Source organism: Hyperolius riggenbachi, chromosome 1, assembly GCF_040937935.1.
Source record: "Hyperolius riggenbachi isolate aHypRig1 chromosome 1, aHypRig1.pri, whole genome shotgun sequence".
In the NCBI taxonomy this organism is placed as follows: domain Eukaryota; kingdom Metazoa; phylum Chordata; class Amphibia; order Anura; family Hyperoliidae; genus Hyperolius; species Hyperolius riggenbachi.
The window spans coordinates 597,777,565-597,800,815 of NC_090646.1; the positions used below are offsets into that span (position 1 = coordinate 597,777,565).

The window sequence follows — 23,251 nt, forward strand, 5'->3', positions numbered from 1 at the left end:
ACCAGATACTGTGATCAGGAGAATCAAATCTATAAAATCTTGAGCCGTCACTGGCACATACTTTGCGCTGATCCCTCGGTTCAGGAATTTGTACCTCCCAGACCCCTAGTGACTTACAAACGCTCCAAAACCTTAGGGGACTCACTGACGACCAGCCACTTCCGTTCTAGAGCAGCCTCTAAGCATTGCACAGTCTTGGGGACCTATAGCTGTGGTGGATGCGTATATTGTAGATACTTACAGGTGGGAGATGAGGCTACACTCCCCAATGGACGCACCTGGAAGCTGAGGCATTTTGTGAATTGTAACACCATCTGCGTTGTCTATTTACTGACATGCAGATGTGGATGTTTTTACATCGGAAAAACGTACAGGGCATTCAAGGAACGCATTAAGGAACATGTTGGCGACATTGGGGGATGTAATTTCAGGTCCCCCATTTCGAGACATATTAACTTGACACATGGTGGGGACCTGAACTTCATCCGCTTTATAGGTTTGGACAGAGTACATCCACATGAAAGAGGTGGCAATGTAGATAAAATTCTTTTACAAATGGAATTGAGGTGGATCTTCACCTTGGATGCCACTAGAGGGAGGGGCCTGAATGATGCAGTGCACTTTGGAGCTTTTCTCCCTGTATAGTTAGTCTTTCTCAGTCCTTACTCAATATTCTGCTTTAGAGTATGAAACTCTTTCCACCCTGCCCTCTCCCTCTCCCCCTCTTTTGAAAGTGGTCCTCCCTTCCCTTTCATGTCTGTATTTCCTGACTGCCTTCCACATTGTTGGTTTGTCCTGTTTTCCCCCCTTTCCTTGGGGACACTACCTAGAACCATTCATCATGACCCCTCTAAGGGTGTCATTATTCAATATATCACTTTGTGCGTACATCTGCACAAGTACTATGTTGATGTTTTGCAAACTTACATTCCTTTGCGAGGCTCATGCCTGTTAGTGTACAATGTGGACGAGGCCTGTTCTACCATCTTCTTGCATTTTTTATGGATTAATGTTTTCTTCTATATATATAGCGAGATGTGCACAAGGTTGCACAATATAGTTGTCAATCATTACTAGACTCCAGTTTGAGTATGAATTTATGAAGAATTTGCACAATGTAGTAACTTCTGAAATTACCATGTCACTATAGATGCTCTGGGCTCTCTTCGGCGGCACTCCTCTCCCTCAGTCAGTGGGACGCTTCCTGTTTGCGTCCCACTGCGGAGCGCATGACACGCACACCTCCGCCGCCATGTGTGACGTGCGGTGGGCGGAGTTCAGCGCTCACGCTGGGCCGCTTCCTATTGGCCGCAGCAGCAAGGAAGGAGGTGGGCGTCTCCGGGGCAGATGCCTAAAACACTTGTGGCATGGCGCTTACAACATAGACGCTAATCTCCGAAGAGGCTGTCAGACGGACAGCGAAACATGTCAGATGTCATAGCGTCTGATACCAATCCCCACCACCCATAACCATCTACCAGGACCACCCAGAGCTTGCTACCTTGCAAATCTACCCACAGCCTGGATTCTCTCCAGCACCATCTGAACCTGCATACCCAGTGATGTGGTAAATATGCACCCGTGAACTTTACAATAGCATTCCTGCTGCTGATCGCATCTCATATCTGCATATGGCCTATGCTGTGACATGAATGAGCTTCCGTTTGCATAAAGTTTAACAAGCTTGCCACTATGTCATACTGAAGGACAGCTTTGACAGCTACTTTCATCACGCTTGCTTGCTTTCTCTGCTACGCTTGAGCTTATCTTTTGGATGCACATGCTCCTTGCCGCACATTACCACTCATTAATGGATGCACAGTATACTACAGATTATGTGATCCTGGGGACCGCGACTGAGTCCATGTAACCCATATACTGGTGATGATAGATGTTTCAGGCTCATGAACAGTGCATTTTTGATCAGCTAAGAGGTATATATGATTCTTGGGACTGCGATTGAGTCCAACCCATCCATTCTATGAATTTGCTATATGCTCCTCTAGGATGGCCAATTAAGGAACTGGACATACACTCTTAGATCCATACAATTTGAATTGAGCACTGCTCCTTGCTGCTCTAGAGGTGGTCTGATTTTTATTTTTGCGGAGGACTGCAGCCTCCATAAGGGTACAATGTGGTTGTGGGGGTTTGGCCCTTTTAGGACTCCTATGTCCTAGTTTTAATTCAGTTATGTAGTACGTGTTCTAATTATATGTATATGTGTGTGTTTTTTGTATATTACAACAATTTTTCTATATTAAATATTCTAGCATGCACCCAAGAGTCAGTTGTTCTCTATACAAATCTGCTATTTAATTTGCTGACAAGGTGCATGGTAGTGTATATATGAGATCTTCTGAGATTTACCCGTATTACCTATTATGCTATAGCCCTATCCGGGTTATTGGCATATATGTTTGGTCATTTGACACTGAGGTGCCCGTTTCTTGTTCTTCTACGACCATTAGGAAACCACAGCTTTTTTTGGTTCCTCCAAAATCTTTACAGAAATGTGGGTGATTTGCAAAAAGCATGTGTCAATGTAACTTCAGCAACATGTGGCTGACCAATGTCATGCAGCTAAAACCATTGTGTCTTGAGCAAGTCTGGTCTTTCCTTCCTCATAGCTCTACGTAAGGCAATTTTCAGGACTCGTGCTGGAGAGCCATAGTGTACAAAGAACAGAAGAAACATGGCTTTATTATTGAGGGACACACATAGAATTTCTTTGGGTTGGTAGAGGTCCATATGTTTTCACACACTCAACGGTTGTACCGATCCTAAGTCAAACTCACGATTCGCCACTCAACCCAACTGAGAGTAGAGAAATTAGGAATCCTATCCAATGTCTTCACAGCGTAATTCTGTATTGCATATGCCTTTCTGGATACCCACCTGATGCACACGCACACAATACAGTTTCCATTTTCTATCACGTATTGCTGACTTCATGAGTGGCTGGATAGTGTACTGGTTGGAAATACTACCTCTGACATAGGAGGAGGATTTAGAATACTGGCTGGAGCCTGTGCCTATTCAGTAAAGAGACCTTGGGCAAGACCCTGTAATTCTCCAGGAAGTCCTACTAAGGGTGATCTTAGTGGTTTGGAACTCTGAAGCACTTTGAGTCCAACAGGAGAAAAGTGCCATACAAGAGTTAAAGAGGAACTCCAGTGAAAATAATGTAATAAAAAAAAAGTGCTTCATTTTTACCATAATTATGTATAAATGATTTAGTCAGTGTTTGCTCATTGTAAAATCTTTCCTCTCCCCGATTTACATTCTGACATTTATTACATGGTGACATTTTTACTGTGGGTAGGTTATGTAGCTGCTGCTAGCTGTTTTGGCTGTTAGAGACAGCTGTAAACAGCTACCGGTAATTCCTGTCTGTGAACCTTGTTACATTGTAACAAACTACCAAAAGTACCGAGGTCCCAGAGCTTCTTGTGGGAGGGGTATCAGCACAAAATCAGTCATACAGCGCCCCCTGATGGTCTGTTTGTGAAAAGCAATATATTTCTCATGTAAAAGGGGGTATCAGCTACTGATTGGGATAAAGTTCAATTCTTGGTTGGAGTTTCACTTTAACATCTCTTTCAAGTTTTTTTTTTTAATTTAACTGAACATGATGCCATATAATGTGAGCCTTCTGTCTTCTTGCAACAGTTTGTTATCCTTGGTAATGTTAAAGCAACCCTGACAGGAGAAATTTACTTCAGGTTTGATACTTACTTTAGGTTTGATACCCAAGGAGAAGGAAGGTTCTAGATCAGTGGTTCCCCAACCTTGTCCTCAAGGCCCCCGAACAGTGCATGTTTTGTAGAAATCCACAGAGGTAGTTAATCAGCTCTGCTGAGACACTGATAACCTCACCTGTGAATGTTTGTGGTTTCTACAAAACGTACTGTTGGTGGGCCTTGAAGACAGGGTTGGGGAACTGTGCTCTAGATAATGTAGAACTGCTCTTCAGCACTACTGTAGTTCCGACGTTGGGTGCATCACTAATGCGAGCCCTGCATGTGCAGAAGCGTTTCACTCGTCCTTGAAACTACTTGAGGACAGGAGTAGTTCCCAAGAGCTGTTTGACCCAGCAGGTTTACCAGTGGACACAGTTGAGGAACTACAGCCAGCACACAACTTGTGGAACACTACAAAAGATACTGAAAAAGTTAAAATAAATTGTTTCTTTCTAATTCCAAGTTAATTTTGTTCTTTGCTACCATCACTACCTGGCAGACCTTGAAATTTTACAAAAAACTGTTTTTTATGGAAGCAAAAAAAAAAAAACAGCAACCAAAAACAAAACCTTTTCATAGGGCTACAAATAGAAACTTTACATTAACTTTGGTGCACTGCAAATACCTTATACTAAAGCAACATGGGGAGAAAAGATACTCATATCACCCGTGACCAAATGATACCATAAACAGCCTATAATGCAATTATTGATTTTAGTTAATAAAGTGTCACAAAAAGTGCATAATTTAGCCCCAAAATGTTCCTCCCTTGTACATATAGAAAATGGATATCTGCCAAGTTCCAAATGACAGTTCATTGCTCGCTGCACTAACAAGAGTCCCCAGTTGTGCTATTTCCGATCCTCCATAGATTGTAAATACAGTGCAAAACCACAAGTCAATCAAGGGTAGTATTGTTTTTTCCCCTCACTGGCTATGGTTGCTTTCATTCATCTCCACCAGTGCAAATAATATCAGGTCTCAAGTCAGTTCTTGCACATCTGTCAGACCCAATCTCAGTCCAACAGAAACTCAGATAAGGAAGACATAAATGCCGTGTTTAAAGATGTGCAGGATACTCTCATTTACTAGCAAGAAGATTGTGGCCATCAACAGTTAATCATTGGGGAGATTTCACCCAAACCGTCGTCCACCGTGTGTGCTACCAGGCGAGTGTCAATCCAATAGTGAGCAGAGTGACCAGGTTCAGGGGAGGTACGCAATAATGTCCATGCTGTATAGTGGCAGGTGAGGTGGACTAACGCATAACATTGTTACTGGGTTTGTTAAAGCAGGATTGTCAGCCATAAAATCAAATTCCATTTACCCACTGCTCTGTGTTTAATATGCAGCCTGCAACCTTACCCTGTATTGCAAGCATTACAATCTAATCAGAAATGTTTCTGCTGCAATAAGTCTTTTCTCAGTCAGGCTGGCTCTATTTGGTACATTGCCGAGGAGAAGGAAGCTTGCCAACTCCCCTCCCACATTCTTGCTCCTCACTGATTGGCTGAGGGCAGTTCAGTTAGCTGCTGAAATACGATCTACTCTATGCTCACATGTTTACAAAGCAAGCTAGATATGACAGTGCAGTTTGTAGGAGTAAAAAGGAGTAAAAAGGGTAAGGGAGGAAATAACGTTTGAATTGGCTTCAGTTAGAGGAAATAAAAATAGAAAATGCTTACAACAGAATTCTCTTTATTTACTATATACAATTCACTGAAATCAAAATGTGGACAGTACAATACATGTGTTATGTAAGTAGAACAAGTATTTATCTACTTATATATGTATTTTTTTTTCCTGGGATGGTATGGCTGTCCGGTGCGAATCCCAGGCAGGGCACCATCTGCATGGAGATTGTATGCTCTCCCCATGTCTGTGTGGGTTTCCTCCAGACACTCTGGTTTCCTCCCACATCCCAAAAACATACAGATAAGTTAATTGGCTTCCCCCAAATTGTCCATAGACTACGATTCATACACTACACGTTACAGACAGTCTACGGTAAGGATTATATTGTGAGCCCCTCTGAGGAACAGCTAAGTGTCAAGATAATATGCTCTTATCAGCACTGCGGAAGATGTCAGTGCTATATAAATACTAAATAATGATAGTTAGAACAGTTTTTATTTTTGTCTGCCACCAGTAAAGGTGAAGACCTGTAGGGTCACGGTGGGTCAAATAACATAAACAAACTATGCAGGGAATATTAATGATTTCTTGGTCTATCTTTTATTTTTTAACTTTTTTCTGAATTGAATTGATTTATTTTTACTAGGGATGGGACGAATCCACAATTTCTTCGAATCCGAATCCGGATCCGAATCTAAAAAGGTTCTCGAATATCTCGAACCTTTCGAATCCCGAATCTAACGAATCCTGCACATAAAAATTGTGCGATCCGTGGTATAGTTGCCCGCAGTATAGGTACCCAGGCATAGGTAGCGAGGTAAAGGTGCCTTCAGTATAGCTAGCTAGGTATGGGTGCCTTCAATATTGGTAGCTTTCAGTATAGGTAGCAAGGTATAGGGGCCTTCAGTATAGGTAGCAGGGTTTATGGGCCTTCAGTATAGGTAGCAGGGTATATGGGCCTTCAGTATAGGTAGCAGGGTATATGGGCCTTCAGTATAGGTAGCAGGGTATATGGGCCTTCAGTATAGGTAGCAGGGTATATGGGCCTTCAGTATAGGTAGCAGGGTATATGGGCCTTCAGTATAGGTAGCAGGGTATATGGGCCTTCAGTATAGGTAGCAGGGTATATGGGCCTTCAGTATAGGTAGCAGGGTATATGGGCCTTCAGTATAGGTAGCAGGGTACATGTGCCTTCAGTATCGGTAGCAAGGTATAGGGGCCTTCAGTATAGATAGCACAGTACATGTGCTTTCAGTATTGGTAGGTAACTAGGTATAGGGGCCTTCAGTATAGGTAGCAGGGTATATGTGCCTTCAGTATAGGTAGCAGGGTATATGTGCCTTCAGTATAGGTAGGTAGCTAGGTATAGGGGCCTTCAGTATAGGTAGTAAGGTACATGTGCCTTCAGTGTAGGTAGGTAGGTAAAGGGACCTTCAGTATAGGTAGCAGGGTATAGGGCCTTAAGTATAGGTAAGTATGTAGGTAGGCAGGTATAGGTGCCTTTAGGTAGGTAGGTATGTATAGGGGGCCTGTAGGTAGGTAGGTAGGTAGGTATTGAGGCCTGTAGGTAGGTATAGTGGCCTGTAGGTAGGTATAGGGGCCTTTAGGTAGGTAGGTAGGTATAGGGGCCTTTAGGTAGGTAGGTAGGTACGTATAGGGGGCCTTTAGGTAGGTATAGGGGGCCTTTAGGTAGGTGGGTATAGCAGCCTGTAGATAGGTAGGTAGGTAGGTAGGTAGGTATAGCAGCCTGTAGGTAGGTAAGGATAGTGGCCGGTAGGTAGGTAGGTAGGTATAGTGGCCTGTAGGTAGGTAGGTAGGTATAGCAGCCTGTAGGTAGGTAGGTAGATAGGTATAGCAGCCTGTAGGTAGGTAAGGATAGTGGCCGGTAGGTAGGTAAGTAGGTAGGTATAGTGGCCTGTAGGTAGGTATAGTTGCCTGTAGGTAGGTAGAGTGTCCGGTAGGTAGGTAGGTATAGGTGCCTTTAGGTAGGTAGGTATGTATAGGGGGCCTGTAGGTAGGTGGGTAGGTAGGTAGGTAGGTATTGAGGCCTGTAGGTAGGTATAGTGGCCTGTAGGTAGGTAGGTATAGGGGCCATTAGGTAGGTAGGTAGGTAGGTAGGTATAGGGGCCTTTAGGTAGGTAGGTATAGGGGCCTTTAGGTAGGTATAGGGGCCTTTAGGTAGGTATAGGGGCCTTTAGGTAGGCAGGTAGGTGCGTATAGGGGGCCTTTAGGTAGGTATAGGGGCCTGTAGGTAGGTAGGTATAGCGGCCTGTAGGTAGGTAGGGATAGTGGTAGGTAGGTAGGTAGGTAGATAGAACCCCCCTCCCCCGCCAACCCCCCCACGGCCCCCTCCGTCCCCCGTGCCTCCTCCGCTCACCCCTGCATAATCTACTCACCTTTCCCGTGGAGCGCAGAGCGGCAGACCTCTTCTTACTTCCCTGTTCCCTCTAGTGGCCGGACCGGCTCTTACTAATGACGTCATTGTAAGAGCCGGTCACTAGGGGGAACCAGGAAGTCGGTGAGAGGTCTGCCGCTCTGCGCTCCGCTATGGATAGGTGAGTGGATGCGGGCAGGGGGGGCGAGCGGAGGAGGCGCGGGGGGGTCGGAGGAGGACGAGTGCGAGCGGCGGATGCGCGGCGATGCGGCGTCGGGATTCGGCGGATTCGTATAGTGGAAAATGGCGTCGGGATTCGAATCCACGAATCTCGAATATTTCCTAATATTCGAGGGATTCGTGGATTCGCCGGATTCGTCGTCCCACCCCTAATTTTTACTCATATTACTATAGTTACATAGTTACATAGTTATTTTGGTTGAAAAAAGACATACGTCCATCGAGTTCAACCAGTATAAAGTACAACTCCAGCCCGTCCCCCACATACCCCTGTTGATCCAGAGGAAGGCGAAAAAAACCCCACAAGGCATGGTCCAATTAGCCCCAAAAGGGAAAAATTCCTTCCTGACTCCAGATGGCAATCAGATAAAATCCCTGGATCAACATCATTAGGCATTACCTAGTAATTGTAGCCATGGATGTCTTTCAACGCAAGCCCCCCTTTAAATGCAGGTATAGAGTTTGCCATAACGACTTCCTGTGGCAAAGCATTCCACATCTTAATCACTCTTACTAAAAGAACCCTTTCCTAAATAAATGGCTAAAACGTTTTTCCTCCATGCGCAGATCATGTCCTCTAGTCCTTTGAGAAGGCCTAGGGACAAAAAGCTCATCCGCCAAGCTATTATATTGCCCTCTGATGTATTTATACATGTTAACTATGTTTCGGTAAAGTACCTCTTTAAGGGGCCAGATCCTGCCAGTCCAAGTATATAATATAATATAGGCAGGAGTCTTTTATCAAAGATAAGTAAATTATTTTATTGGTCAGAGCTATTTACAAATCAAAGAACTGATGAAAATTTTGCAACAATTTAGTGATAGCAAAATGGCACCTTTGCTAGAAAACCCACATTGGCCCATCATGCAATTAATTTTCTTCTCCTGTGTCTTCTCCTAGGAGATAATTTTGATCTTCTATTTAAAATAACTTTCCAGCTCTCTGCACACATTGAGTATTTTCTTGCTTGCTGGTGGTTTAAAAGGCATTTTACTGACAAGTTTGAAATTATCACCTAGGAGAAAATTCAGGAGAAACTGCTTATGGGCCATTGTGTGAAATGGCTGCTCATCGCGTTTTATCACCTGATGCTATGTGAGTGCCGGGTCAGACCACTGATCAGACAGCTGGCAGGCAGATGGACAGGACGGTTTAGCCATCTTCTATGAGTGAGTGTCCAGCGTAGCTTAATAGATTGTAGTTCCGGGATCTCAGCATCAGGCTGAAGCTCTGACAGCTGTACTTGTGTCAAAGCACTAAAAAGCAACATGCTGCTCTTCCCCATTGCATCACAGCTTCACCTTTGAAATCAGCTAAAATCAACACAGCTGATGACCCCTGCAGTGCATGGCAAGAGCCACTGTGATTATTCCCACAGCAGCTTCTGCATCTGGATTCTATATACTGCTGCTAGGTATGTATGTTGTAGCATACACTCTCCCAGAAACACAAACCGAGGAAGGGCAAGGTATCTATTTCCAGCACAATGAAGATCAGATGAATGATTTAAAGAGGAACTGTTGCGAAAATCTTAAAGAGACTCCGTAACAAAAATTGCATCCTGTTTTTTATCATCCTACAAGTTCCAAAAGCTATTCTAATGTGTTCTGGCTTACTGCAGCACTTTCTGCTATCACAGTCTCTGTAATAAATCAATGTATCTTTCCCTTGTCAGACTTGTCAGCCTGTGTCTGGAAGGCTGCCAAGTTCTTCAGTGTTGTGGTTCTGCTATGAACTCCCCCTTCCAGGCCCCTCTATGCACACTGCCTGTGTATTATTTAGATTAGAGCAGCTTCTCTCTTCTCTCTTATCTTTTACAAGCTGGATAAATCGTCCTCTGAGCTGGCTGGGCTTTCACATACTGGGGAATTACAGACAAGGGCAAAGCTGTTTGCAGGAGAAAAAAGAGCAGCCTGAAACTTCAGTGCATGAGAGCAGAAGGGGGAAAGAAACACACAAATGATCTCTTGAGATTCAAAAGGAAGGCTGTATACAGCCTGCTTGTGTATGGTTGTATTTTCTATGTGTGGACATACAGTACATCAACCTACTTCCTGTTTTGGTGGCCATTTTGTTTGTTTATAAACAAACTTTTTAAAACAGTTTTTAACCACTTTTAATGCGGCGAGGAGCGGCGAAATTGTGCCAGAGGGTAATAGGAGATGTGCCCTAACGCACTGGTATGTTTACTTTTGTGCGATTTTAACAATACAGATTCTCTTTAACATTTATAACACATACAAATAAGAAGTACATTTCTCCCCGAGTAAAATGAGCCATAAATTATTTTCCTCCTATGTTGCTGTCACTTACAGTAAGTAGCAGTAAGTAGTAGAAATCTGACATTACCGACAGATTTTGGACTAGCCCATCTTCTCATAGGGGGGTTTTCAAGGTTTTCTTTATTTTTAAAAGCATTTAGTGAATGGCAGTTGCTCTGTCCAACTTCCAAATTAGTGTATAGCGAGCCAGCATCTTTGTATTAATCATTTTCAGGGAATGTCTTTATAAAGAATAAAGGCAATGCTGAGACTCCCCCATGAAGAGATGGACTAACCCAAAATGTCATATTTCTACTACCTACTGTAAGTGACAGCAACATAGGAGAGAAGTAATTTATGGCTTATGTATTTTAAATTTTAAGATTTTCATGACAGTTCCTCTTTAAAAGTGTTGAAGTGACCCTGTATGGGCGTTCATCAAAAACTTGGGCGACCAGTAATCCTGATAGTAGAATATTGGTTAATTTACCTATATTTTACTATTAAAGTGTAAAAACTTATAGCTAAACCTGAGCCTATTCTCACACTGAACCCACCCCTACGGCTAACCTTAACCACCCCCCCCCCCCCATGCCTAACCTTAACCATCCCTGCTGCCACAATCCCCCCATGCCTAACCTTTACCCTTCCTACCCCATGGCTAACCATGGCTAACCTTAACTGTCCCCGCTGCTAGTATAAAAAAAACAAAAAAACATGAATTTTAGAGTGCCACCAAAGGGGCCCATTTTAATTATTGGCGAGAAGGGGAAAGTTGGACGCCTGCATTGCCTGATAAATATCGGGAGTCGGGCTGCTGAAACAGAAGTGTTTAATGAATGGAAATGCTATTTCTTTTTCTTAATCAGTGGCTGGCAAACTTCTTGCGGTGTGGTTGGGGGTGGAGGTGAGAGCTAGGCATCAGGAACAATAACTGTGTTTGAGGGTAGGTTAGGGTCAGGCATTAAGAAGAATTTAACGATAGAGAGGGTAGAAGAACAAGTTTCAGGGACAGTCTCAAGGGGCGTTGCTAGGATCTTAAGAGATCCGGGGCACTTTTGGGCACACCAGCTGAAAAATGGGTGGGGCCACACACCAGAATGTGGGTGTGGTCATGGGTGGAGTCAGATTTACATGAAATTAACAGCGGTCTATGTAGGCCTGCCCAGCAAAATGTTGGATGAAGTTCCCCTCTCCATGAATACAATAAATTAGGGGTGGGACGACGAATCCTGCGAATCCACGAATCCCTCGAATATTAGGAAATATTCGAGATTCGTGGATTCGAATCCCGACGCCATTTTCCACTATACGAATCCGCCGAATCCCGATGCCGCATCGCCGCGCATCCGCCGCTCGCATTCGTCCTCCTCCGACCTCCCCGCGCCTCCTCCGCTCGCCCCCCCTGCCCGCATAGTTTCCATCCACTCACCTATCCATAGCGGAGCGCAGAGCGGCAGACCTCTCGCCGACTTCCTGGTTCCCCCTAGTGACCGGCTCTTACAATGACGTCATCAGTAAGAGCCGGTCCGGCCACTAGAGGGAACAAAGAAGTAACGAAGAGGTCTGCTGCTCTGCGCTCCACGGGAAAGGTGAGTAGATTCTTATGCAGGGGTGAGCGGAGGAGGCATGGGGGACGGAGGGGGCCGTGGGGGGGTTGGCGGGCGGGGGGGGGATTTCTACCTACCTATCTACCTACCTACCTACCTAACACTATCCCTACCTACCTACAGGCCGCTATACCTACCTACCTACAGGCCCCTATACCTACAGGCCCCTATACCTACCTACAGGCCCCTATACCTACCTAAAGGCCCCCTATACCTACCTAAAGGCCCCCTGTACGTACCTACCTGCCTACCTAAAGGCCCCTATATCTACCTAAAGGCCCCTATACCTACCTACCTAAAGGCCCCTATACCTACCTACCTACCTAAAGGCCCCTATACCTACCTACCTACCTACAGGCCACTATACCTACCTACAGGCCTCAATACCTACCTACCTACCCACCTACCTACAGGCCCCCTATACATACCTACCTACCTAAAGGCACCTATACCTACCTACCTACCGGACACTATACCTACCTACAGGCAATTATACCTACCTACAGGCCACTATACCTACCTACCTACTGGCCACTATCCTTACCTACCTACCTACAGGCCGCTATACCTACCTACAGGCCGCTATACCCACCTACCTAAAGGCCCCCTATACCTACCTAAAGGCCCCTATACCTACCTAAAGGCCCCCTATACGTACCTACCTACCTACCTAAAGGCCCCTATACCTACCTACCTACCTACCTCCAGGCCACTATGCCTACCTACAGGCCTCAATACCTACCTACCTACAGGCCCCCTATATGTACCTACCTACCTAAAGGCACCTATACCTGCCTACCTACATACCTACCTATACTTAAGGCCCTATACCCTGCTACCTATACTGAAGGTCCCTTTACCTACCTACCTACCTACCTAAAGGCCCCTATACCTACCTACCTACATACCTACCTATACTTAAGGCCCTATACCCTGCTACCTATACTGAAGGTCCCTTTACCTACCTACCTACCTACACTGAAGGCACATGTACCTTACTACCTATACTGAAGGCCCCTATACCCTGCTACCTATACTGAAGGCACATATACCCTGCTACCTATACTGAAGGCCCCTATACCTAGTTACCTACCAATACTGAAAGCACATGTACTGTGCTACCTATACTGAAGGCCAGTATACCTTGCTACCGATACTGAAGGCACATGTACCTTGCTACCGATACTGAAGGCCTCTATACCCTGCTACCTACCTATACTGAAGGCACATATACCCTGCTACCTATACTGAAGGCCCATATACCCTGCTACCTATACTGAAGGCCCATATACCCTGTTACCTATACTGAAGGCCCATATACCCTGCTACCTATACCGAAGGCCCATATACCTTGCTACCGATACTGAAGGCCTCTATACCCTGCTACCTACCTATACTGAAGGCACATATACCCTGCTACCTATACTGAAGGCCCATATACCCTGCTACCTATACTGAAGGCCCATATACCCTGTTACCTATACTGAAGGCCCATATACCCTGCTACCTATACCGAAGGCCCATATACCCTGCTACCTATACTGAAGGCCCATATACCCTGCTACCTATACTGAAGGCCCATATACCCTGCTACCTATACTGAAGGCCCATATACCCTGCTACCTATACTGAAGGCCCATATACCCTGCTACCTATACTGAAGGCCCATATTCCCTGACACCTATACTGAAGGCCCATATACCCTGCTACCTATACTGAAGGCCCATATACCCTGCTACCTATACTGAAGGCCCATATACCTTGCTACCTATACTGAAGGCCCCTATACCTTGCTACCTATACTGAAAGCTACCAATATTGAAGGCACCCATACCTAGCTAGCTATACTGAAGGCACCTTTACCTCGCTACCTATGCCTGGGTACCTATACTGCGGGCAACTATACCACGGATCGCACAATTTTTATGTGCAGGATTCGTTAGATTCGGGATTCGAAAGGTTCAAGATATTCGAGAACCTTTTTAGATTCGGATCCGGATTCGGATTCGAAGAAATTGTGGATTCGTCCCATCCCTACAATAAATACATTAATAAATGCAGCATATCACATACCGTAAACAGGCAGTGCCACTTGAACATAACTAGGCAGAGTTATTTGGCTTCTGTACTGGCTGGTCTGGCTTTCTGCTGAGCAGGCTGGCCTGCTGCCAGGTTGGTTGGCAGTCCAACCATAGCATTCCCTGACCTTCTAGTGGACCATCTCCCATGCTCCCATGGGCCTCCCATTGAGGCACCACACCTCCCGGCATGCCCCCATAGAAAAACCACCGCTCCCTGCATGCCCCCATAGAGGCATCACTGCATCTAGCATACCCCCATTGATGCTTCACAGATCTCAGCATGCACGCCATTGAAGCACAACAGCTCCCAGCCTGCCCCATAGAGGTTTCACAGCTCCACAGCTCTGATTCTGCCTGGGGGACATCCGGGGCACCTTAGAATTGATCTGTGGCACGTGCCACTGATCTTTGGGGCGAGTAACCCCCCTGGATAGTCCGTTGATAAGGAGAAGAGTCTTAAACACCAAAGAAGTGACAACACAGAACTGCTCATAGAAAATGTTACAGTATTCTGACAGCTTTACTTGGTGTCAAAATGAAACACTTACAGTTGGCGCTTCACTAGTGTGCACAACTTGAAAGTTGCTAATTGTGTATTTTTGCCTGAGGAAACAGGCTTGAGACCCATGAAACGCGTTGCACACTGTATTTGGAGTAAGAATAAATACCGTTTTTCTTGATCTTATACAATAGTGTTTTTGTCAGGGAGGTAAGTCCATCCTTGCCCCTCATTTTGTACCTTTTTAACTTGATACTTTTACTCTGTTGGCGCCTCTGTATTGTATTGTCTAAATTGTGAATGTCAAGCTAAGTACCCACTGGCAGATCACGGCCAGATGGATTAGGAATCTCCGCCGATAAATAATCGTTCCCCGATCCATCTGTTTGAATCTGCAAGTGGCATTTGCATCGTCGGAAATGCCGGATCGGAACGATCCTCTACATTTTAATCGGATATGACAATGGTTCAAAAACAAGAGAGCGCCGAGGGCGGTGATCATCATGAAACATTGTTTAAAAAAATGTTGGTCTTGTAAAATTGTTCCGGAAAATTGCTTTGTAGGTATGGGTCTTCAGATGTTAACTAGAGCTTTTGCATCTTCTATGTATCACCTTGCATTGTCAGTTCTTTTGGGCATTGTTCTCATCTGTTATCTTTCATTTACTGTTTATGTGTTGTAAAAACTTTGAGAGTGAGATTGCTACTACTGTGCATTTACAGTATATGTTTTACTACAATGCCATTGTGACTTGCTTCAGTTGCTGCTTAGCGTTCAAACAAGAATGGCAACATTTCTTTTTTACAGACTTTCTCTTTCTCTTGATGTGTTTAATAGCCCATCTCAAGGTCAAGAGGTCTAGTGACATCAGCCAGCACATACAGTAATTGTCTTCAGGACCAGAGCCTTCTGGAATCCCTTCAGACAAAGACATGGCTGACCCCCATCACTCTCCAGTCAGGACAGTTATCCAGTCAACATATCATTCTTCCACACACAGATCCAGTAATGTAAATACCAGTAGTCTAGAGATAACCCAATATGTTATCTTGTGCCAAGCATCTCAGGAACCAGGGCAAAACTCTAAAAAGGTCTGATTTCGTTACTGACTTTCACCAGATTCACATTGGTTGCAAGTACAAATGTTATAAAATCTAAATAGACAGCCCAAATGACAAAACTTGCATCAACAATACTGCAAACCCACCAAACTAGTAGACCATTACTTACTTGGAGCTTCTCCCAGCCCCTCATAGTCCGTAAGGTCGCTTGGCGTCCTCTAATGGCCCATACTCACGGGCAGCATTTGTGGCCTGTCGCCAGCACACGTGAGCGTGTGGGCTCACGCGGACTAGCGACAGTTGCGGCGGAGTTGCGGCGGCGACTGTCGCCAGGCGATTGACCGCGCCAATCGCCCGGCGACATCAGAGACAAGCGACGGTTCGGTGTGCGCGCCCGTGCAACGCCGCATACTCACGGGCGACATTTGTAGCCCGTGAGTATGGGCCATTAGTCCCTCCGTTGTCCCGCTGGCAGCTCCATACGATGTGCGACCCGAACGAGAGTTGCGCCAACTGCACAAGCCCGGCCTTGTCCTCGCACCCTTCTTGATCGCGCTCCCATCACTGGAGCATTCTGCACATGCGTGGTTTTCAAAAGAACGAACTGTGCATGTGCAGAACACTCCCAGCGAAGGGAGTGCTATCGAGATGGGCGGACAGGTTGGACATCTTACTGAGCCGCCAGCAGTAGAATAGATCTATTTGTATAGCTCTGAATCTTCTGCAGCACTTTAATAATAGTCCTTAAGCTAAATACTGACCACCCGAAGGAGGATGATGGATCCACTGGAGACTAAAGAATGCAAAAAATTACCAAAAAACATAACTCGGGAAATCGAAAATCCAAACTCAGAAATCAGAAAATGGTCGGCATTGGGGGAAATCTGTATTTCTGCAGGATCGGAAAGTGGCATTTCCGCTGCAAAACGAGGGTGCTAGCTGCTACACCACCATACCACCCCACATTACCACATATTTTCATACTCTTACTACACACTCTCCAGACAATACATGCCATATTTACTTCAACACCAGCAAATGGAACACCCTAAAACGCCTCTCGTTTGTAAGGGCACTTTGCCATAAAAGGAGATTTAATAAGAGAGCATTTAAGGCATGTTTATACTCGGCTTTTAAATGCCTTAAAAGCATCCATGTAAATTAGGCTTCATACTTCTACTCTTTCAATAAAGAGGCAAAGCACTAAACCAGTGTAACTACAAACTCCATGCAGATAGTGAGGGAATCTAGTCAATAATGCTTATTAATTACCCGCTGTACCATTCCAAAAATAACAAAGTTTAAAGGCACCTTGCTAGAATTTACTCCATATGCTGTTGCAGCAGAGTCTTCCACTGGGAAAAGCTACAGTTCTTATAGAGTACTTAAGGTAAAAATGACAGAGCCTCTGTCTTAAAGCGGTATAAAACCCTGACATAATATTCAATAAAAACATGTTTATATGCCATACGGTTATCATATTTGCTTTTGTGCATAAGTATTATTATTCATTTAGAAATTATACGTTCCCAAAGTACACTTTTTTTTTGCTCTGAAAGCTGACTTTGCATTTTATTCATAACTGCTTTATTCATCTTCTAAGGTAAGCAGAAATGCTTTCTGATGCTTTCTGATTGTCTCACTGTCTTCAGGAGAGCCTGCAGTGTCAGAGAAGGGTTTGTTTACATTTCTCACTTGATACAATTAAACACAAGATAACATTATCTCTAGTTCGTGATTCCTCCAGCTTTAGGTACATACAACACGTCGGATTTGCGCAAACGACCCGTTGTTTGGACGTCAAATCGGATGTGTGTACAGTCTGTCGTTCAACTGATAATGCTGGTTTTGAGGTATCCGCCTTTCCCTGCAGGGGAGCTTCTAAGGCCTGTGTTTAACCCTTTGAATGCTGTTCTAGTAAAACAAAAATGCTGGTTGTATACAATATGCTCTAAATAATCTATTAGAGTAAAGAAGAAATGCTGGGTGCAGTCGCGGCCATGTTTCCGAAGACTGCCAAAGCTCTTTGGAAAGCTCCACCCTCAGCTCGGCAGCCACCAATCAGCCAGTGCTTGCAGGGATTCTGAAAAAAAATTGCCAGGGTCCATTCTCTGAGGGGGGCAGAGTGATCACTCTACTGGAGGGATGACATCAGGTAAGTATTTAACCCCTCAATTCTCCATCATTAAGACAGGCTCTGTAATTTTACCTTAGGTACTCTTTAAAGAAAATCTGCACTGTAAAATTCTTACAATAAAAAGCATACCATTCTATTCATTATGTTCTCCTGGGCCCCTCTGTGCTGTTTCTGCCTCTCCCTGCTGCAATCCTGGCTTGTAATTGCCATTGGTATGCAGTGTTTAGAAACAAAAGACATAGCAAGTGATAGGCTGAGAGTAGCTTAGTGTGTGAGTCATACAGAGTGTGCAGGGGGCCTGGAGAGGGTGTGTATAGCTTCTATCCAATCACAAGCAGCACAGCACATTCCAGCCTGACTGCCTCAGCCCGACAGAGGAGAGAAGATTAGATCATATAACAGAGATAATACAGCCACTGTGCAAATAGGAAAGGCTGCAGTAAGACAGAGCACATTAGAACAACTATAGGAACATATAGGATAGAAGAAATAAGGTTCAACATGTTGTTACAGAGTCTCTTTACGTTATATAGTCACTGCCCTACCCTGCCCACTACCTTAATTACAATTATTACAATTTTCATAGAACACCAGCTCCAAAGACTGGCCATGATTAAAGAACCACTATCGCAAAAAATTCTAAAATGTAAAATATATGTAAACACATACATATAAGAATGTATGTTTCTTTCACATTTAAAATGAGTCATAAATTACTTTTCTCCTATGTTGCTGTCACTTACAGTAGGTAGTAGAAATCTGACAGAAGCGACAGGTTTTGGGCTAGTCCATCTCTTCTTCAAGGGGGATCTCAGCATGGCCTTTATTCTTTATAAAGACTCCCTTTGAAAAGTATTTATACAAAGATGCTGGCCAGCCTCTGTGTTCACTGTACACTTGTTTAGCAGGTGGACGGAGCAAATGCCATTCACTAAGTGCTTTTGACAATAAAGAAAACCCTGAGAATTCCCCATGAGGAGATGGGCTAGTCCAAAACCAGTCGGTTCTGTCAGATTTCTACTACCTACTGAAAGTGACAGCAAGATAGGAGAAAAGTCATTTATGGCTCATTTTACTCTGGAAGAAATGTACTTCTTATTTGTATGTGTTTACATGTATTTACATTTTACAATTTTCGTGATAGTGGTCCTTTAAGTGATGATGTCCTCCTTCCAAAGCAGGATCATCCACCAGGCAAGCTAGGCAGATGCCTGGGGCCTAGTGGGTGTCAAGGGTCCACCTGCCACCTTCTCTGACCTTGCTCCACTTTAGCTTTCCAATAGGACCACAACGGGGTCCCAAATCTAGTACCTTGCCTATGGCCTCATTACATCTTACTACATCTCTCTCTCATTAGCAGCTCCAGCCTTTGGTATGGGTGCCCATGCTGATGTCCAGTTACCCTTCCCACGTACAGTTTATGGACACAAATACACATAGCCAGCTACCTCAGCACCACTTCTGTGCAGACTCTCCATCTGGGCTTACCCATTGGTTTCCCAATCTGTCACAATCCTCACACTCCCTACCTAACTTCCTTTACTTTCTGGGTCAAATGTGGTGGGTAGAGAGGAGGGGACACAAAATATGTATATATGTGTCTGGAGGTGGGCTTTAATAATAATAATGCAGACATTTGTATACCGTTTTTCTCCTTTCGGACATAAAGCACTTTAGAGCTGCAGCCACTGAGGGTACTCTCATTAGGCCACCTTGCAGTATGAGGGAGTCTTGCCCAAGGACTCCTTTAAGTTTGGTACAAACAGCAATTGTGGTGGTCTGGCCATTCTGTCCAACAAGCCACCAATACAGAGATGCCCTCTCAAGCATGCTCCTTATTGTAGGTGGATGTAGGAAGATGGGGTAATCTTGAATCTGTGTGTGGGGTAGGTCGGGAGATCCCACAGCAGCGTCCTGGCTCCTCTCCCAGCCTCTCCGCATAAATGGCTCCCGGCGACATCAGGCCCGAGTGTTGGGCCTTCTCTTCCTGGAAGATGACGTTAGTCATCTCGGCGGCCGGCGTGACTGTACTGCGCATGCATGGTTTAATCGCGCATGCGCAGTACAGTCACGCTAGCCGCTGTGATGACGTGAGGCGGCCGGCGTAATGACGACTAACGTCATCTTCCAGGAAGAGAAGGCCCGACACTCGGGCCTGGTGTCGCCGGGAGCCATTTGTGCGGAGAGACTGGGAGAGGAGCCAGGGCGCCGCCGTGGGATCTCCCGACCTACGGTGGGCTGCAGAAAGCCCCAGGTAAGTCCCAATTTCGATTATTTTCAGAGGTCAGTGTCCCATTAACATCCTGTGCTTTCAAATGAGCTCATCTGCCTTATCTGCTGTGGCAGTCATGTGACACAGCTAAGAGATCAAATTACAACTTGTGATTTGACACAAATGAGGGGGAATTAGACAGGCTAAACTCTCTAAGTACATACAGGGTGCATTTATCTCTGTTCTCCTTCTGTACTGTGCAAGAGTTCAGGTACATTTTAATAAGATAGAACATATAACCCTGCAAGCCTGTTTGTGCTCTATCACCTAATGCAATCACAACAGATCTTGTCTAGCCTAGTTAAAGGGACACATTGTTTTTTAAATGCTTTCATGTAATTATTTCTGTCCTGACACCCACATGGCAGAAGTGTGAATTTAAAAAATTGAGTGCAATATGTACAGACCATTAGCAAAGCACATAATAGTCTTAAAAGTTCACCTATATAAACAACAGTCTAAGACAGGGGTGTCAAACTCAAATACAAAGAGGGCCGAAATTGTACACTAGGACATAGTCGCGGGCCAATCTTAATGTCTACTGTCCACCTTCCTCCCTTATAAAGTTCCCAGGTGTCTAATGGCCCCCCTTTAGCCCCCATACAGTTCCCTTTTGTCTAGTTCTCCCTCCCCAATACAGTTCCTTGGTGTCTAGAGGCTCTCACCCTCCCCTATACAGTTCCCTAGTGTTTAGTTAATTCCCCCATAGGGCTTAACCTCCAGTATAGCTCCTCTGGTGGTCTAGAGTGGGCCAAACATAATGTAAAGTGGAGAAACCACTTGAGGGCCAAATTTAATGGCTTGGAGGGCCAGATTAGGCCCACGGGCCGGAGTTTGACATGTATGGTCTAAGATAAACACAATAAAAAAACACAACAGGCCTCTTTATAAAACAAAACAGGAAAACGAACCTATTTAGCAGTATGAAGCAACCCAGTATACATACATAGTCATCTATGAGTGTTTAGGTACAATATAAAATATTGTCCATGATTTTTTTTTTCTTTTCTTATACCTAGGAAATAGCTCTGCCTTTGTAATGAAGCATGATCTCTGTACTGTATGTTTCACTGTATGCGTCGCACTGCATGCATAATGTGTGGTGCAGCTTTTCACCTCCATTGCATTTCTGTATTTACAGGGGACGCAACTGAACTTCCCACTGTCACTGTAGCCGAATTAACAAGCATAATTACAGCATTTCCACAGAAAGCCCTGGCAATTAGATACGGTACATACTATTATTATAGTTATTCATGTATATGACAGTTTCCTCAGCACTTTACAGGGTATACTGACATCACTAAATGTCTCTCAAAGGGACACACACAGCCTAAAGGCGCTCATACCGATCACTCTTCCTGATCGATTTCTGGCATATTCTATCACCGTGATCACTGTGATCGAATCTTCTGGCAAGCGATACCCACAAATGTCCAATCGAATTAACTTACCAATGTGTTTTTAAGAAGTGGGAGAAAACCAGGGTGCTTGGAAGAAACCCACACAAACACAGGGCATGGGGAGTTCATACAAACTCCATTCAGATATGTCCAACCAGGAATCGATCCTGGGATTCTAGTATTGTAAACGTGGCCATACACTTATAGATGGCCAGCAGATTCGACCATCAGATAGATCCCTGTCAGATCAAATGTGATCAGAGAGATATCTATTACTGCCACACACTAGGCATAGATTTTAATAGATTTCATCATGAAATGTATTGTAAATCTATCTAACCCCAACATTGCAGTGTTCCATGCAGTGCAATGCTATGGATAGTACACAATCCTTTAGATTGTAAGCTCACAAGGGCAGGGCTTTCTCACCCTTCTGTGTCTTGAGGTTTGTTATACATTTTATTCATCATGTTACTTTTGTTACTGTAATTACCAATTCTGTATTTTGTGACAACTCTGTATTTTGTATATTGGTGTACACCATTGTATTATTTTGTACTCCATGTTTGTCTTACTTTGTACAGCGCCACGGAATAAGTTGGTGCTTTTTAAGTCAATAACAATAATAATAAAAAAAAATGCTGTGGGTCATTGATGTGCTGCCGCTCCTGACAAGCTGCCCATCAATATCGACCAATTAGATTGTTTCTGGCCGAAAATCGCTTGGACGCTTAATCGATCAGCCCTGCCCATGGCATCCATTTCTAGCAGATTGGATCGCAAAAATTGGATCCGCCAGATATCAATGGGAAAAATCAATAAGCAATATGAACACTAAATAATAATACGTGCATATTTTTTTCTCGGTCTGAGACACAGATTACAACATTTATTACATATATATATAAAATATATGTATGACTATATATATATATATATATATATATATATATATATATATATATATATTATATTTATATTTGTGCGCGCGTGTGTTCCTGTACAGCAGCAAATTAAATTACAATAATTAACTTTACAGCTGAAGTTATTCATTAACACAGCACAGTAGCTTCAGCACAGCAATAATGAGTTTAGCCTAAAAAGGAAACTGTGCATATACAGAATACTATATATTAGTAACATTACCTTGGATGACCAAGAGCAAAGACATGGCATATCTTCTGTCCATAGTGTAGCAGAGTGTAGTTAGAAGAAGCAGTTGTCTCAGGCACTTTGATATATCCTGGATGGGAGCAGCAGGCATGCACAAAGTTAAAAGCCTCTCTAGATATGTGGAGCTCTTATTATACTACAAGGCAGCAGAGCGCTGACTGCCTGGGGAGGAGCAGACACTCACAATGACTGCATACCAGTCAGCACACACAGCAGCCAGTGATCTCCCTCCCACCTAGCACAAGCTGTGCCTGTAGTGTAGTGAGTGCCCTGTGCCCTTTCCAGTGGGCAGACCTGCTGAATGAATGAAGATCACTTTTATTGCACCATAAAAGGCGGCAGGATAGTTTGATAAGGAATGAGCAGGAAATGCTATACATGGACATATACTGTATCTGCACTGAAGATTTATAATTGCTAGCAGTGCTCTGAGCCAAGCCTCATATCAAATTCAGCCCTGAAGGTGCCTTCCAAAACAAAGATAAGGAAAAGTTTGCAAAGTTTCCTCACACCATGTTTGTGTGAACATCCCTTCCCTCCTATCCTGTCCTTTTCCTTCCTTGTGATTTTCCTACAGATCGGGATGTAGAGGTGTGAGATAAAGAATGATCACTGATAACATAGTGCAGATATTGTTTTTATTAACCAGGGAGGATTTGGGAACTATACTCTTCCATAATCACTCACTGGCTATTATTCAATTAACTTTTCTATGAGTTTTCTCCAGGGAGATAATATTTTTCTACCACCTTGAAAATAA

General features: G+C 44.2%; 1 protein-coding gene across 1 annotated transcript in view; it reads right to left on the reverse strand.

Moving 5' to 3' along the window:
* The window catches only part of ITGA2 (integrin subunit alpha 2), a 192,287-nt gene extending 169,511 nt beyond the window's left edge, over nucleotides 1–22,776 (reverse strand). The window contains exon 1 of the mRNA XM_068249456.1: nucleotides 22,465–22,776. Within this exon, the coding sequence (XP_068105557.1) occupies nucleotides 22,465–22,582 (118 nt within the window). The 5' untranslated portion in view covers nucleotides 22,583–22,776. The remainder of the gene's footprint in view (nucleotides 1–22,464) is intronic.
* Nucleotides 22,777–23,251: the final 475 nt, after the last annotated feature.